At 38.9% G+C, this 16,026-nt stretch overlaps 2 protein-coding genes across 2 annotated transcripts; both read left to right on the top strand.

Annotated features, from left to right (window-relative positions):
• The first annotated feature begins 408 nt into the window (after positions 1-408).
• Positions 409-2,431, top strand: mrps17 (mitochondrial ribosomal protein S17). The gene is made up of 3 exons (XM_085420875.1): positions 409-502; positions 800-942; positions 1,901-2,431. Exons 2-3 carry the CDS (start codon positions 820-822, stop codon positions 2,216-2,218), a joined length of 441 nt encoding a protein of 146 aa, XP_085277001.1. The 5' UTR covers positions 409-502; positions 800-819; the 3' UTR covers positions 2,219-2,431.
• A 923-nt stretch (positions 2,432-3,354) lies between these two features.
• Positions 3,355-14,755, top strand: LOC146660838 (protein NipSnap homolog 2-like). The gene is made up of 10 exons (XM_085420874.1): positions 3,355-3,585; positions 4,739-4,866; positions 4,985-5,030; positions 5,152-5,246; positions 6,982-7,052; positions 9,312-9,452; positions 9,594-9,625; positions 10,101-10,195; positions 11,036-11,119; positions 13,416-14,755. The coding sequence occupies exons 1-10, from the start codon at positions 3,494-3,496 to the stop codon at positions 13,478-13,480; spliced, it is 849 nt and encodes a 282-aa protein (XP_085277000.1). The 5' UTR covers positions 3,355-3,493; the 3' UTR covers positions 13,481-14,755.
• Positions 14,756-16,026: the final 1,271 nt, after the last annotated feature.

Genomic DNA, 16,026 nt, shown 5'->3' with positions numbered 1-16,026 from the left:
AAAAAACACTTCAAGTAAGTAGTATAAATTTAAAATCGATTTTATTCATTAAAAATTGCAAAAATATATGAAAGTACACACATTCAATCCTAGATGACGTATAATAAAAATAATTACACATAAATAAAGTAATATGAAATTAAAACGGAAAATTGTGACTAATTGTGTAGGACGTAAATACGGAAGCTTGTTTCCGTAGCTGAAAATAACATTTGTTTGTGTTTAGTTTCTGTCTTGACCTTAATAACATTTTACGTTAGTTTTTTTTTTTTTTCATTTCAAGATATTTGGTCAGACGTTTGAGTCGATAAATCGAGGTTTTACTTATTGGTGGCAAAGAATATTCGTTTTCAAGTGTCAGAAACAAGCTTCCATACACGCAAGCATACGCTTGTTGTCGATGTCCCTCGTTACTAGCCGTAGTTTACGTCACGAAACGAGCAGAACTGAACAGCATGGAGGAGCTTGTATGACCTTCTGATGATATTTTCCCGTGGTTATAGTGAGTTAGTTTTGTATTTTCTACTTTCAATGGTATTTTGTATTCTTGCCGAATTACATCAGTTTATTTTTATGACCTTTTCTTTAAAAAATGAATGTATGTTTAAGTTAATGCTAACATAACAAGGCTAACCGTTTAGCGGCTGTTTTACGTTGACTCACATTGTTAGTACAGTTGTCGGCTCAGAGGTTTTATCCGGTAAAACTGTAACTGAACGTGTCTTTAGATTGATTACATTTCAGTTGAGTCTCATCCGTATATAATGATGTCAGGGTTGATAATATTTTGTTTCTGCAGGTTGAGTAAAGCTTTGCAGGATGTCAGTCCAGCACGCATCAGTCCATGCCAAATGGATCATCGGCAGAGTCATCGGGACCAAGATGCACAAAACGGCCAAAGTGAGAGTTACCAGGCTGGTGCTGGACCCTTACCTGCTCAAGGTGAGCCTTTAGGGGATTAAGCACCTTTTATAAAATAAGAGTACAAGTGCTTTAAAATAGGCCGGTAAAGCTACAGAGTAAATGAAATACAGAAGGAAACTATTACAGGTTGTTGGAGAGAAGAGTAAAAACAAAAATATTTGAATGGCCTTTTTAAAGATTGTGTCCACAGCTAAAGGTCCTGTAGAGAAAAGACTCAGATACCTTTAGGGAGAGAATATACCCTGATGCAGGTGTGTAAACGGACAGTTTTGCACACCAGATGTGTGTGGGAGTGAGCCGGTGCTGTTGATGTTATTTTCATATATAGCGAAGGCTCGTGGATGTCCTAAAAAGGCTTCACATACATGTTCTGGTGACATTATGCAAGTCAGACTCATTGCATACTATCAGAGGAAATGAGTAGATCACTGGCATTACTCCACGACTCTTTGCTTAGACAAATAAACAATGAATTAAAGTAATCCAAATACAATAAAATAAAGGCATCAACTGACTTTCCTGATTGATGATTTAGCAAAGGTTTCAAGAGAGCTTGAAGTTTTCATGACATTAAACACAATTATGTCCGAGGTAGAAACAAGGACTTCTGTTTTTATTTATTGTCAGTAAGAAAACTGTGAGCCTTGCAATTTATTCTGTAGAGGCAAGAGGCACACGTGGTGGTGGTTATTTGTTTATATTGGGCGTTATTATTATGTTATTTTTATGCCTTTATATGGATGGGAGGTCCACTGTCCCATGTTTCAGTGACTTTTCTGCACATTTCTGCTGAAGGTGACTACCTGATAAGCCAAAAAGACCAAATCATCTGCAAAAAGCAGAGACGAGGGCCTCAGGCCACAAAAGTCTTAGCTTTCTGCCACTTGGTTCGAACTAGAAATTCTGGGCATAAACGTTCAAGCATTTATGAATTTATATTTGAATAACTGTGATATTGTCTCTTCTTCTCCTGTAGTACTACAACAAAAGGAAGACGTACTTTGCCCATGATGCATTGCAACAGTGCACTGTGGGAGATATCGTCCTCCTCAAGGCTCTGCCTGAGCCCAGAAGCAAACACGTGAAGCATGAACTGTCAGAGATCGTGTATAAAGTTGGCCGGGTGGTTGACCCCCTAACAGGAAAGAGGGTTGCAGGAACTGAATTTGTGGAGCCTCTAACAGACCTTCCACTTCAAGAGGAGAAAACGCTGTCAGAGAAACTGCAGGAGCTCAACATCTCTGCTGCCCCCAGTGGAGCCGATTCCCCACCGGCACAAACTCCCACTTCATGACAGAAAACTGTGATTTCATGCAGTAATATCAGCTTATTTGTCACTCTACAATGCTTGTGTTTCAAGTGTTAATGTGGATTTATGTTTATAAACTAAGAATCTTTGCTGTACATGTATGGGTGAAGAGACTAAATATTACTTCCTTGTTACCTGCTCAGGTAGTGGACACCTTTCAGAGGAATTTGCAAAATAAAACAACTGCGCAAAAAACAATGTCATGGAAGATACTCGTGTCTGTTATCCAGGTTAGGAATATATTATAATCAAAAGGTGAAGGCCTGGGCTGGATCATCTAATCGGCCCATCCATGAGGACCCATCCAAGAGAAAAGGAGAGGAGGGAGGATAAAATAAATGCCATTATGGTATTCACTTAAAACTAAGAAAGTAGATATCAGGTGTGTGAATACAAAAAACGTACATTAGACATGTTATTATCATAGAACATGCATGAAGCTTTGGCTGCTTCATTTTGCATTTAATATAAGGTACTTTGGAGCTTTAAGTGAAGTTGTAATGACGTTTATTGACCCAACAAGGAAAATTATGTTACATCAGCGGGATAAAGAAGAAATAATAGTATAGTTTACAATAAATAATGGTCAAAGTACAATAGGTGCATAGTTAAGACCTTAAACTGAGATAGTGCACAACTTTTATGTATACCATGGTGATTAAAAAAACCCCAGTAAAAATAAAACTGAGGCTAAAGAAGAATAAAAAGTAAAATTGAGATTGTTTAAGAGAATAGTGCAAATTGCATTTATAAATAATATGCACTTTATAATCTGAAAACAACAACATTTGTATGCAGGGGTGTGTAAAGTGATGATCTGGACATGGTGGGGTGATTCCAGTCAGTAGTGGCTCTGTAAGTGGGACTGCTATAATGAATATGCAGTCAGTGAGTCTGGTCTAATTACTGAGGGAGCTGTCCTTACAGTTTATTGTTGCACAAAGGTGCAGTGAATGAAATTGTTAGGGACAAACTGTTCACTTTTAAGTAATGGGAATATGCAGGTTATAAATGCAAGCTCAGCAGGCGGATCGATCAAAGCCCCCAAAACTATGAAAACTTCACATAAATCCAACAACAGCGAACTCTGCGTATTTTGTATTGAGCTGTGTTAATATCTGTGCTTTAAATCAGCTCCACAAGTGATTCCGGTACTGTCGGTTCTAACTCGGGGTCACGCTCCCGTGAGTAACGTCAGCTCCTGCGGGAACGGACTGCGGCTGTAGCCTCCAGCAACCTCCACACGGCTTTCGAGGAAAGATGGCGATCAGAGTCCTTCAAACAGTGGGTAGAGGCCTTAAACAGACGAGAAGCGGGCTTCATGCGAGCAGCCCGGTGAACGTCGCCCTCAGGTTAGACTCTTCTATACACAGTTTATCTGTGCAGGTGCATAAATATTGCTTAAAAGTCATTAAACTTCTGCTCGTGTAGCCCAATGACAACGTGCGGGCTCTGCTAGGCGGTTAAGCTAATGCTAAAGGGAACGTAAGGACGTTCGCTACGTTTACATCTCTGTGCAACGTAGCTAGCATTAGCCATGTAGCTGTAAATCTGCTAACTTTCTGCTAACATTGATTGTTACCCCCACGATTTTTAAAATAAACAGCGAGTCAACTTGTCCTAACAATCGCCAGTGTCTGATTTATAATGTCATGCGTGATTTTATAGACTTGGGTTGAAGAAATTATTAAAAACTTACCGCCGAGTTACTCTGAGTCTTAAACTGAATTCAACTTCAAGGTCAAAATGCATTGAATTGCTGCACAGCTGTGCTTGTTTTGGTCACTGGACGATTCAGTTTCTTCGCTGCAGCAGCTGAGCGGCCTAAAATAAGCTGTTATTTCCCTTTGAAAGGCAGATATTTGTATAAACCTGACTACAGACTGACACTAAAATGTGTCCTTTTTTTGGTGCATTATGAGGAAAACCGGTGGACTGTTTCCTGATAAACAAGCTCAGCCGCTACACGTGGTGACTGTTGGCACTTGTAGATCGAGTACATTAACAGAAAATGCAGGAAGGCTGATTAAAGTCAGTGCAGACTAATCTCAGGGTTTTGTGCTCTGTGTAGACCCCTCAGCCTTCTGAGCTGCTGACCTCTGAAATGCATAGGTTGGCTGGGCTAAAAAAAGATTTGCACCTTTTCTTCAGCCGACATTTACTAGTTTACACCTCGGGCTCTTGCAGTAAAACTGACCTTATTCACATTAGGAAGCCAGGACACTTTTGAAAGTTTCATAACAACAATAGTAAAGGTATTATTGAATATAGCCCGTCCACATCTGTATTTTTGAGACTTGGACTGATAAAGCAGCAGCTAGAGGTTTAACACTAAAATATATATGTCAGATGTTCACAGAGAAATACAACACAGAATAGAAGGAAACAGGGTTGGATTATTAGGGGAGCTTTGTTGTTGTTGGTACTTAAATGCTGCATTGTGTAGCCAAAGAAATGTTGATTGTATCCAACTTTAAAAAAAAAAATGTTTTAATCCCATCACAGGAGCCTCTCAAATGTTGGTGATGAAAGCTGGTTCAAATCCCTTTTTGTTAGAAAAGTCATCCCCAGAAAAGATGCTCACTCTCACCTGCTTGCCAAAAAAGAAGACAACAACCTGTATAAAATACAGTGTATGTATTGCTGGCAGTGGGACACAGTTAATGATTACCACAACAGTTAATAAACCCATGAAATCTGTTTGATCATGTTGTCTACTCATGCTTTGTTTTTTTTCTTCTTTTGTTGCAGTTCACAATGTCAAACCTGAGTGCCTCGATGCTTACAATGAACTTTGGTATGAGTCTTTGTTGTGTTATCTTAATTCAAATGTCACATTAGAACACTTTTTTTGGAACCAGTATGTCAGATATTTTGCATTTTCACACTTTTTCTTTTCTTTTTGTCTGTGTCTTCAGTGAGGATGTCTTGCCTTCCATTCACACTGACCCTGAATACCCCTGTGAGCTTGTGGGCACCTGGAACACATGGTATGGGGAGCAGGATCAGGCAGGTAAGAACATCCACCCTACCTGAGTTACAACGGACTTTCTTTTGAATGTCAGCGAGGTGAATTATTTGAGCCCATTCAATCTGGTTATTCGTCAAAGCTCAACCTTCTCTTTTAGAAGAGGAAACATGAGATTGAAACCTCGCAGACAACATATTACTACGAGTTAAAAATGAGAACAATGTTCATCATGAATATTATTTATTTAAATAAGCAGTTTATGGATACAGACTTGAGACCTGGATTTTTTTTTTAATCCAGCGTATTTCATGCGATGCTCAGACTCATTTTATAATAAATATTGTTGCTTTTAGCTCTACAAGATGCAAACTACTTGACCTCTTGATTGTGAGTCCTATTGATTAATGAGAATCTGTACGTGTTTAAGCTAAATCAAGTTGTACAGCGGGATAATCTTGCTGCTTTCTGTTTCCCGCTGCAGATGAGTTACATTGAGATGTGGCAGAATTTTTCAAACTATGTCGTTATCTTGGTGTAAAAACAGACATTACTTAAAGGCACTGTGCTTTTTCTCCTCTCTCAGCTTTTCTATTTCAGTTAATTATAGCTGAGACTGAACTGAACTTTTTCCTGGCTGCTCTCCATTTTGTCCAAGTGGTGACATTTGTCGTTCCACAGCTGTGGGCCCTCTCTGGTGTTACAGAGCTGTAATGTTGGCAGTGTCAGGAAAGGTTTTCTAAAAGGTTGCATCAGTACACTTTCAGCATGTGAACACTTAGACAGTATATGGTGCTATGTTTTTAGCTTGTCGCTGTCCCTTTTTGGCTCCGTCTTATTGTCATGGTTGTGTTTTGTATTCTGATTTGCAGTTTGATGCTAAATCTTGAACTAACAGATTAAAGGCATTTAGTTTAATGTGGAAATAAACATTAGAATTGTTTCTTTTAATATTTTCCGAGATACTATATGTATTAAATACACTCAATGGCCACTCTATTAGGTACACCTATTCAGTTGTTCATTAACTCAAATATTTAATCAGCTAATCATATGTCAACAGCTCGGTGCATTTAGGCATGCAAACATGGTCAAGAAATCCTGCTAAAGTTCAAACTGATGATCTGAAAGGGGAAGAAAGGTGTATTAAGTGACTTTGAATATGGCATACCTGTTGGTGCCACACACAACACACAAAATATTGATCTACTGGGATTTTCCCACACACCCATCTCTAAGGTTTACAAAGACTGGTCACCAGATTTCAATCCAGTAGAGCACTTTTGGGATGCGGTGGAAAGAGAGTTTCTCATCATAAATGTGCAGCTGACAAGTCTGCAGCAACTATGTGATGCTGTCACTTCAACATGAACCAAAATCCGTGAGGACTGTTCCCAGCACCTTGATGAATTAAAGCAGTTCTGAAGACAGAAAATGGTCCAACCTGATAATAGCAATGTGTATCTAATGAAGTGGCTGGGGAGTGTATGTTAGAGCCATGTTCATTTTTTCACTTCATGAAATTAAGAGTTTTTCTTTTTTCTGAGATATAATTGTAGTGGTAAGATGACATGATGTCCTTTCACATGCATACACAGAAACTGACTGGAAATTCATGCTGTATAGACTGAATCCCGTCATGCTCCACAATCACGGGTGGTTCATAGGGAGGTCTAACCACAGATGCTATTGTGAAAAACAAAACTCTTACTCCCCCAAAAAAGACAAGATCTATTTAAGAGCTACGTTATCTTTGGCTCTTCTGCTCCTTCTATTCTAGTTCACCTGTGGAGATATCGGGGAGGATACCCGGCTCTCACCGAAGTCATGAACAAACTCAGGCAGAATAAGGTAACGGGTGCTCTGATTAGTTAAGCCTACTGGCCGTTGGTTATCTGTAGGCCAATGTTTCCAGCAGTGCACCCATCTAGCTAGACCCACGTGACATTTTCCTTCCATCTTTATCTTTAATGTTTCCAGTAATCTTTAAAGGTTATTTACACAGTAATGCTTTGAAGAAGGAAAGTGTTAATGAACAGATGATTCATGCTGCGGGTTTAATCTTCAGAAATGTGTTTTTTTTTCTTAGTTTTTGGAAAGCCCTGCAGATAAAATAAAGTAAGTGGCTTGTAATAATGTGTTCCTCCCACATTGAAGAGCATGAACTGATTGGTCAGATAATTACAAAGAAAATCAACCTGTTTCACATATTTGTGGCTCTGCCACCTGGGGCCCGTTCTTCGTACGTCGCTTACTACATCCAAGACCAAATCATCGCGCTAACTCTGAGCTCGCTAATCCGGTTCTCCGAACACACCTGCTGTTGACGATTAGTACAGCTGGATGAAGTAATGTGAGATCACTGGGTGTCGTAAAAGGGGCTACGCATCGATAGCAGAAACATTGATCGGCAACCCTCTGATTGGTCGGCGAAAATGTCGAAGGAGCGCGCTCGGTATTTTTCGGCAGCAGAGCAAGAACTCTTGAGTGAGGGATTTCAGGAGTTTCAGAGTTTAATCAGAACGCAAGGGAACACTGCAAAGGCTGCAAAAGCAAGGAGAGAGGGCTGGCAGAAAGTTGCTGACAAATTAAACTCGTAAGTAATTTAATAATAACAATAATAATGGAGTGGATTTATATAGCGCTTTTCAAGGCACCCAAAGCGCATGACAATACCACTATTCAGTCACTCTCACATTCACAACAGGACCCACTAGAACATGGGAACAAGTAAAAGTGAAATATAAGAATATTCTACAGAATGGTAATATTTATCACTTATATTGCTTTTAGTCTCTTGGAAAGAGACCCTGAAATAATCTGTTTGTTTGTTCATAACAGCAACCAAGAAAAGGGCAGAGCAAAAAAAGACAGGTGGTGGTCCTGCACCCCTTCGTCAACAAGTTGGTTAAGTAAATAATACCCTCACAGGAATATCGATATCTCTCAATGAGCACACTGTCGCGCTGAGCTAAAGGATCCTGTCTATCCCGCAATATACGCTGAATTCTGAGGACTCCCCTTATCAATCTTGCACCTTCCGCAATGGGTTGCTCGCGTATACGGACAGGACATGGCTGCGACAGGCTTCCCAAATCCACCTTCGCTTTTATAGCCGTGGTCTCTCATCTTGATTACACGAAGTAATTTACAATTATTACTGTGAAATATGAATTACATCTGTAATAATCACATACATGTAATAGAATGTTAATAGTACATTTCCCTTTTTCAGGAAATGACCTGTATGTATCTGTGTGACATCAATAAAAGGATCAAGTGCTGCATTATCTTTAGTTACATTGATGTTATTTATTTATGGTGAAACAGTGGTGGAATATCGCTGTTGCTTTCGTATAAATGAAGCGGACATACCTGCGTGGCCGCGATCTAATCCTGTTTACATAAAGTAAACCTGCTCCCGAGCAGGTTTACGCTTATGGCTCTGTTGCTATGACAGCAAGTCCCGGATGAGCTTCGGGGAACCGAACGATCCAAGATCAGGCGAAATCGTCAACAATCAAATCCAGCTAACTTACTTAGTGAGGTACGAAGAACGGGCCCCTGGTGACAGAATACAGCTACCACATGTAAACAAGAGGCTACAAAACCGTGCATAGGCTTTGTGCACTGGTCCTGCACATCTGTGACGCTCCCTTTATTGCTTTATCAACTGTCCTTTGGCAAACCTCATGATTTTAATTTGCACAATTCCACAAACTTTAATCAGTAAATACATACTACTGTTAATCTGCCCAGATAATTTACTCATCTATCTCTGCATACATTAAGTAGCACATGGCAAATTAGAAGTGTATACACTATATTTATAACCATAAATGCCATATATATTCTCCGCATATCACTACTCCTCTATTATACCTTCTCAGAAAAGGTGATTTATATATGTGTATATATATTTTTATGAGTCCAGGTAAAAAGATATTTTCTTTCACTTAAATTCTCTGAATGCACACTAGCTGACTTTCATTGTCTAGATTCTGATCAGACTTCACAGTCGAACAACATGAATACAAATATATTTGGCAGTTATTTTAGCTGAGTCAGATTTTCTGAGCGCTGTGCTTCTTTCATTTGTCTTTGCTGTAGAAGTTTATGGAGTACAGGAATGAGAGGGGGAAGATGCTGCTGTCTCGTAGGAACCAGCTGCTGCTGGAGTTCAGTTTCTGGAACGAACCCGTCCCTCGTCCAGGACCCAACATCTATGAGCTCCGATCGTATCAACTCAGGGTAACTCTTTTTTTTTTTTTTTTTTATGAACCACAGAATTAGTCGTCCTCCCTCTGTAAGTCTGGGTTTTTGGGGGGAGCGTTTTTGTTTTGTATTTTGCGGTACATGTAGTGAACATGATCTTTACCTTCTTTTTCTCAGCCAGGCACAATGATTGAATGGGGAAATTACTGGTAAGGCACAACTTTCCTTTTTCATGTAATATCTGAGCCACCAAATTTGATCATTTATGGGGGATAACTTTGCGAGCTTTAGTTCCCTTTGTACTAGTCTTGTAGCTACAATCTAAAAAGTTCCTCACTGCTAGTTTGTTGGTTTCACATTTTGTTGCAGGTGAAAATGAGTCTGCAGTACTTTCTGACTACAAAATGTATGCATGACTCCTGAGCATGACCGCATATAATAATCCATTAACTGCCTGGGCTTCATTTAATATATGTCAATATATTCATCTGTTGAATTGAAATTGATTTTTGTTAATTTTATAAAACCAAATATGCAGGGATGATTATAACAAGGCTGATGGTTTAAAACTGAAATTTGATGTACTGACTTGAAATGAGGGGAGTACTGGTGGATGTTGTGGTGTTTTAATTACTGCCACTCTATTTAGAAGCTGTTTTGTGTAATGTCTTTGGTGCTGTGCAGGGCTCGGGCTATTGAGATTCGCCAGCAGAACCAAGAGGCGGTGGGAGGCTTTTTCTCACAGATTGGAAGTCTGTACACAGTTCACCACTTATGGGGTAAGATGAGTTTCCAGGATCATTCAAGAAAAATGCTGCAAATATTGTCCAGGTCACCTACAAATGCAAATGTATGTACATGTTTTTGGTACATGCCTTTTAGATGTAAAACAGCGGTCCCCACACCGGGCCACAGACCAGTACCGGTCCACCAGAGTTTAGGCTCGGGTGTGAAATTTATGGTTTTCAGGGTTTTTGTCGCTAACTCGGTTTCCCCGGGTCTTTTCCCGTGTTATAGTTGTGTGTCTTATTTTGAAATAAATATTTACGCGTTACCATAGTGACCAGAGAGCATTAAGGGGCAGAGAGGAGGATGTTACTCTTAATGTTGTTGGTACATTTCAGGAGGACGCTGCTAATAAAGTTACACAATTACACAGTGAATTCGGGTTTATTATTATATTTACAAATTACCACAGTTTTTGTCTTGGTCGTATTATTTTAATTATTTTGTATTTATCCGCGACACCTTAAAGGCCAGTCTGCGAAAATATTGTCTGACATTACACCGGTCCGTTGCGCAACAAAGGTTGGGGACTGCTGATGTAAAAAAGTCCAGGACCAGGAGAGGGGACGAATCCCTTGGAGGGTGCATCCGGCATCAAATGTGTACTGCTGAAAGAAGCTCCCATTTTGCTTGTAGCATTAAACAGTTTACTTGGTGTTGCTCTTCTTTCTTTCCACGTGACGGTGTGCACCTTTAGGTTCTGGAAGTGAACTTAATGCAAAAGCTGTCAAGTATTTAAATTTTCCTGAGCACGACTGTTTGACGTTATGATTCGTCTTTGGTTTAAAAAGCTACAGCTTTTACTCAGTGAGTTTGAACGTGTTTCTTTTCAGCTTACAAGGACCTGCAGTCCAGAGAAAATACCAGAAACGCAGCCTGGCAGCGTGACGGCTGGGACGAGGTTGTTTATTACACAGGTTGGTTTCAGTCTGATACTTTTATACTTAAGCAAGTTTTAGTTACTGTAAGTGCTGAGTCTTGTTGTTCTGTTGTGGGCATAAGACATTAAAATTAACCTATTTTATATCTATTATCCATATTTGTGTCATGTTAACGTTAAATGAAAATATTAATTTCAAACATTTAAGCTCGGATGAACCCAAGCTGCCAACAACTTATTATAAATTGTCGATCAAGAATAGATTAAAACAATGAAGACTAATTACTAATACTGTCAACATATTCTCTTCTCAGGGCTTCAAATACTGGAAGTATTGACTTTTTTACACACCTTGGTAATAATGAATTTTGAGAACTAAATGCCGTGTTTTAAAAAGATACAATAGGTGCAAACCTACAGAAAAGAAATTGACCTTTTACAAAGTGTCTTTTTTATAATCGCTTTACTGGGAGAAAAAGCATCATGAGAGCAAGGAAAACAGTGAAGTAGAACACAGGACACAGGAAAAGAGACTCAGATTGCACTAAAGTGCTTGCAGTGTGTCAGTAGATGCTGTTGACTTGGCTTCGCAGCGTTGAAACTGCTATAATCTAAAGGTGAATTGCAAAATGCACATCTTTGATACTTCATCCTGTTGTGTCATTGCTGTGGTTGCTGCAGATCATATAAACAAAGACAACTTTGTGGTAAATGAGTTTTTCATTTAGCTGCTTTCTGCTCACATCATCTCTTCCTGCTGAAGAGATGATCAGTGTGGCATCTACTAATGTTTTATGTGAATTAATGTTATCCCTAAATGCTGGCGAAACTGCAAACTGAATTATGTTAAACCTCATTAATGCCAGTGAATTTCGTAAGCTGCATGAGGTGTAGAAGCATCGTATAATCTTTCTTTAGTGTTTAGAAAATGTAACCTCTTAGCCGGCAATGAAGTCTCCCTGTTAGGAAGCTTCCCAATGAAAAACTGACTATTCAGCTACAGCCAAAGTCTACTTGAGGAGGCGGGAACAATAGTGTCAGTGAGTTACTTTTGTTCATTCACTGGACATTTTAGCCACTAAAACTTGTCATGGCTGTAAAAGTTCTTGGGAAAATTAATTGCCCACTTCTGCTCTAAAGTGTGTTGGTTGTACATAGAGCTTTGCAGACTTTCACCAGTGAGCTGTGTTACAAATATAGCATCTTTATTTATAACACACTTTACATCCAACAATGTTGGCCAAAGTGCTACAAATATAAAATAAAGAGAAAACAGTTTAAATTACATCTAAAATTTCTTAAAATTAAAAATAATATAATTAATAAGAAAACATATTAAGAGACATCAACAAGTCCTTCTGTGCTGAAAGCCAAGGTAAATAAATGTTTTAAGACGTGATTTAAAAACGGATAAGGAAGGTGCCTGTCTAACATGTAAAGGCAACTCATTCCACAATTTTGGTGCTGCCACAGCAAACGCCTGATCCCCTCTGAGCTTACCATTAGTCCTAGGCACACTCAGCAGGAGCTGGTCTGCCAGGAAGGTATGTATGGATGAAGAAGCTCAGAGAGGTACAGAGGGGCAGCATTGGACAAACATTTAAAAACAAATAAAAGTAGCTTAAAATATGTGGAATAATAATAATAATGGATTGGATTTATATAGCGCTTTTCAAGGCACCCAAAGCGCTTTACAATACCACTATTCATTCACTCTCGCATTCACACACTGGTGGAGGCAAGCTACAGTTGTAGCCACAGCTGCCCTGGGGCAGACTGAGAGAAGCGAGGCTGCCATATCGCGCCATCGGCCCCTCTGGCCAACACCAGGTGCTCTGAGTTATTCTTGTTTGTGCTTTAGTCCATGCTTTTAGCTTTTAGCTCGTGCTGCAGAGAAGACTGTTCAAGCCTGATTTTCATCACCTTTGGGCTTCATTCCTTCCTTTTCTTTGGAGAACTGCACACAAGCATGTCTGTAGATTACATACTCATAATTCTTCACTTGTTCATACCTACACAAATGGAAACAAACGTGGCACAATAAATTCTACTTCAGCGTCTCTCTGATGCCTGAATCTATGAAGGATTGATTTAGCAATAGGGAATCATTATGTTCAATGGGATTACAAAGACACTCAGCAGTGTTGGTGTAAGGACAACGTACAACAACTCAGGCTTTAATAAAATGAGCTTTTATTGGGATGTTAACATTGAAACTAAACTGAGAACTCTAGCTATAAATTCATGAAACATTAGCAAATTTAAATGAGATAAAGTTGTGTTCCCTGTTGGAAATCTGTTGTTAAGACTGTTGTTTGTTCTTTACCTCACAGTCCCTCTTATTCAGCACATGGAGTCTAGAATAATGATTCCCATGAAGAATTCACCCTTGAAGTAACTACTAACACCTGAGGAGAATTCTCAGCCGCCACTGCAACTATTACACTGATCTGTCGAGAGTGTAACCAACCGTCAAAGTGTGCACTGCCAGGGAAATCTGCTCAACATCAACACAATCTTGTTTCCTTTCATTTGGTTTCTTTTCTCCCCTTTTTCTGTTTGGATGATGAGGTCAAAATGATTGTCACCAAAACTGTACCTGTTACAGCAGCTACTATGTTACTGACCTATTAATGTGGTGTGCTTATGATTTGGGGGCGCACTCCTCTTCACCTTCTGTCATTTAAAGGGTGTTTGAAATGTCTTGTCTGTCTTCATTTTCTTTTCCTTTCTTTGTTGTTTGTGTGCTGGTCACAGGGCCTTTTTAATGTACAAGAAAATTTAATATGATTTCTGAGTCCTGAAACAAAATAATGATTACCAGTGTCTTACAGCAGAAAATAAGAGCTCACAGTAGCTCACTGTCAAAATTACATGGCTTAAAATACATACTGAGTGGTCAGTTTCACAGAGATAAACCTGCAGTTTAAAGTTCAGTGTTATAAAATGAGCACTAAAGCTGAGCGTTACAGGTTTTGGTCTGTTTCAGAGCCACAGTCTCACTCAAAGTTCATCGTGTGTCCACTCCTCTTTTGTTACACAGCTTTGATACAGCCAACTTGGTGTTTACTCCTTTCAGAATCATTTGACTGGATGAACCAATTCCTGTCAACAATACTGCATACACACAAGTTGCCAGCTCATTGTTTTTGTTTTGTTTGTTTTTTTTGTCTTACCAGAATCATGAATACTGAATTTGAATTATTTGCCCTGTTTTTTTTTTTTTTTTTTAAACTGACCACAACTCCTGATTGTTCAAATTGTAACATATGACACACGTGGCTCTTCCACACAGAAGACATGTTTTTGAATCCAGCGGAACTAATCTGTATTTACAGCATAGCCTGCTGTACGCTTACTGACAAGTTTGGCCTTTCCCTATATCAAGTAGATGATGTCTGGGTGATTGTATGCTCTGACTAAGATCAATGTTTTCTTTCGTTTCTTTCTTTCTTTTTAAATGGGCAGATTGTAGATATACATAGTGGGATTATTGGCCAAACCATAGTTACAGACCTTCCTGAATCTGAATGTGCAGGGTCTTCTATTACCTAGCGGGTGTTGATAACCCTGTGAACAGGAGAGGAGTAGTATCTTGTGTGATAAATTGTAAAATGCAGTGCTTTAATAAGATTAGTTGTACATATTTAATTAAACTTCTGATAAAAATTAAGAGCGCTCTTTGTCATAGGTTTGAAATGATAGAACGTGAGTTGATTTTTGACTGTCAGACCACAATTTTCTGTTTTCTTCAGCATTAAAAAAAAAAAATCAAATATGCATATTAATTTTGCATGCTGAAGAAAGTGTGATGCTACTATATTAAATGGTAAGGCTTAATAATAATAGTAATCGTTTAAAATAACTAAATATCGAAATTTGATTTTATGTCGGCTCTGTGAGGTGTTCCAGTGGTAAAAGTGAGGCAAAATTCAGACCACAAACTGAATTTTGTGGTCTGTGTGTGTGTGTTGTATTTCCAGACATTGGTGTCTAGGTATGGAACGCCAGGACTGCCATAATGAATTAATTAAATACACCATTAAATAATTAATTAAATGTGGCAATAATTAATTAAAATTGGAATTAATTAATTAAATAAATAGTTATGACACATGTAATTAATTATTGACACATTTAATTAATTATTTATGTATTTCACATTTTAATTAATTATTGACACATGTAATTAATTAATTATTGACACATTTAATTAATTATTGACACATTTAATTAATTATTTAATGATATATTTATTTATTTCATTTTGGCAGTCCTGACGCCTGGCTCTCGTCATGAAATAATTTTATCTGTCAGCCTCACCCATCAAACTCAGGGGGCGGGGTTAACGCTGCCCATGCAGCTTCTCTAACATTTGATTGGTTGCCGTGCAAAGTAAGTCAAAACAGGTCGATCCTAGAAAATCGATTGCTTGTGTAGACTTGGGGCAGCCAGTTATCCCAGAATGCAGATCAAATCACAAGCAGCAATGGTGGTGGTGTAGTTTTAAAATACCCCGTTTTTCTGTCACCAGCTACACTTTTAACAGTGTTTTAGCCGCGAATGTCGCGACGTATGTCTGGTCAGGTTGTCAACATAGAACATGTTTGCAAAAGTGCACAGATGTTTTCAGAGATTTCACTAGCTCTGCTAACAGTTAGCATGCAGAGTGCACCGAGGGGGTTACGTTAACCGGTTTGTTTACATATTCCACTCTCCGTGTTCCACATGTTGCATTCGCAGATTCTCATTTTCACCGAACGATCGTCTCTTTCCGCCTGGTCTTGTGTCTCTGTGCTTCTGTAACATAAAGAACGAGCTGACATTTTTCTCACGAAACCAGCGATCAGCTCAACAGACCCTCAGTTTACCTGCATGCATCCTCCTCCTCATCTGTCAGCTGTTTAACACCTGCTGCTAATTCAAGAAACACGCCTAGTTACC

This window comes from Rhamphochromis longiceps, linkage group LG10 (assembly GCF_057381845.1).
Source record: "Rhamphochromis longiceps isolate RC_006_pf linkage group LG10, R_longiceps_female_GT1.1, whole genome shotgun sequence".
NCBI classification, from domain to species: domain Eukaryota; kingdom Metazoa; phylum Chordata; class Actinopteri; order Cichliformes; family Cichlidae; genus Rhamphochromis; species Rhamphochromis longiceps.
The sequence above is the reverse complement of the archived record's forward strand: the minus strand, read 5'-3'. Positions and strand labels throughout refer to the sequence as shown.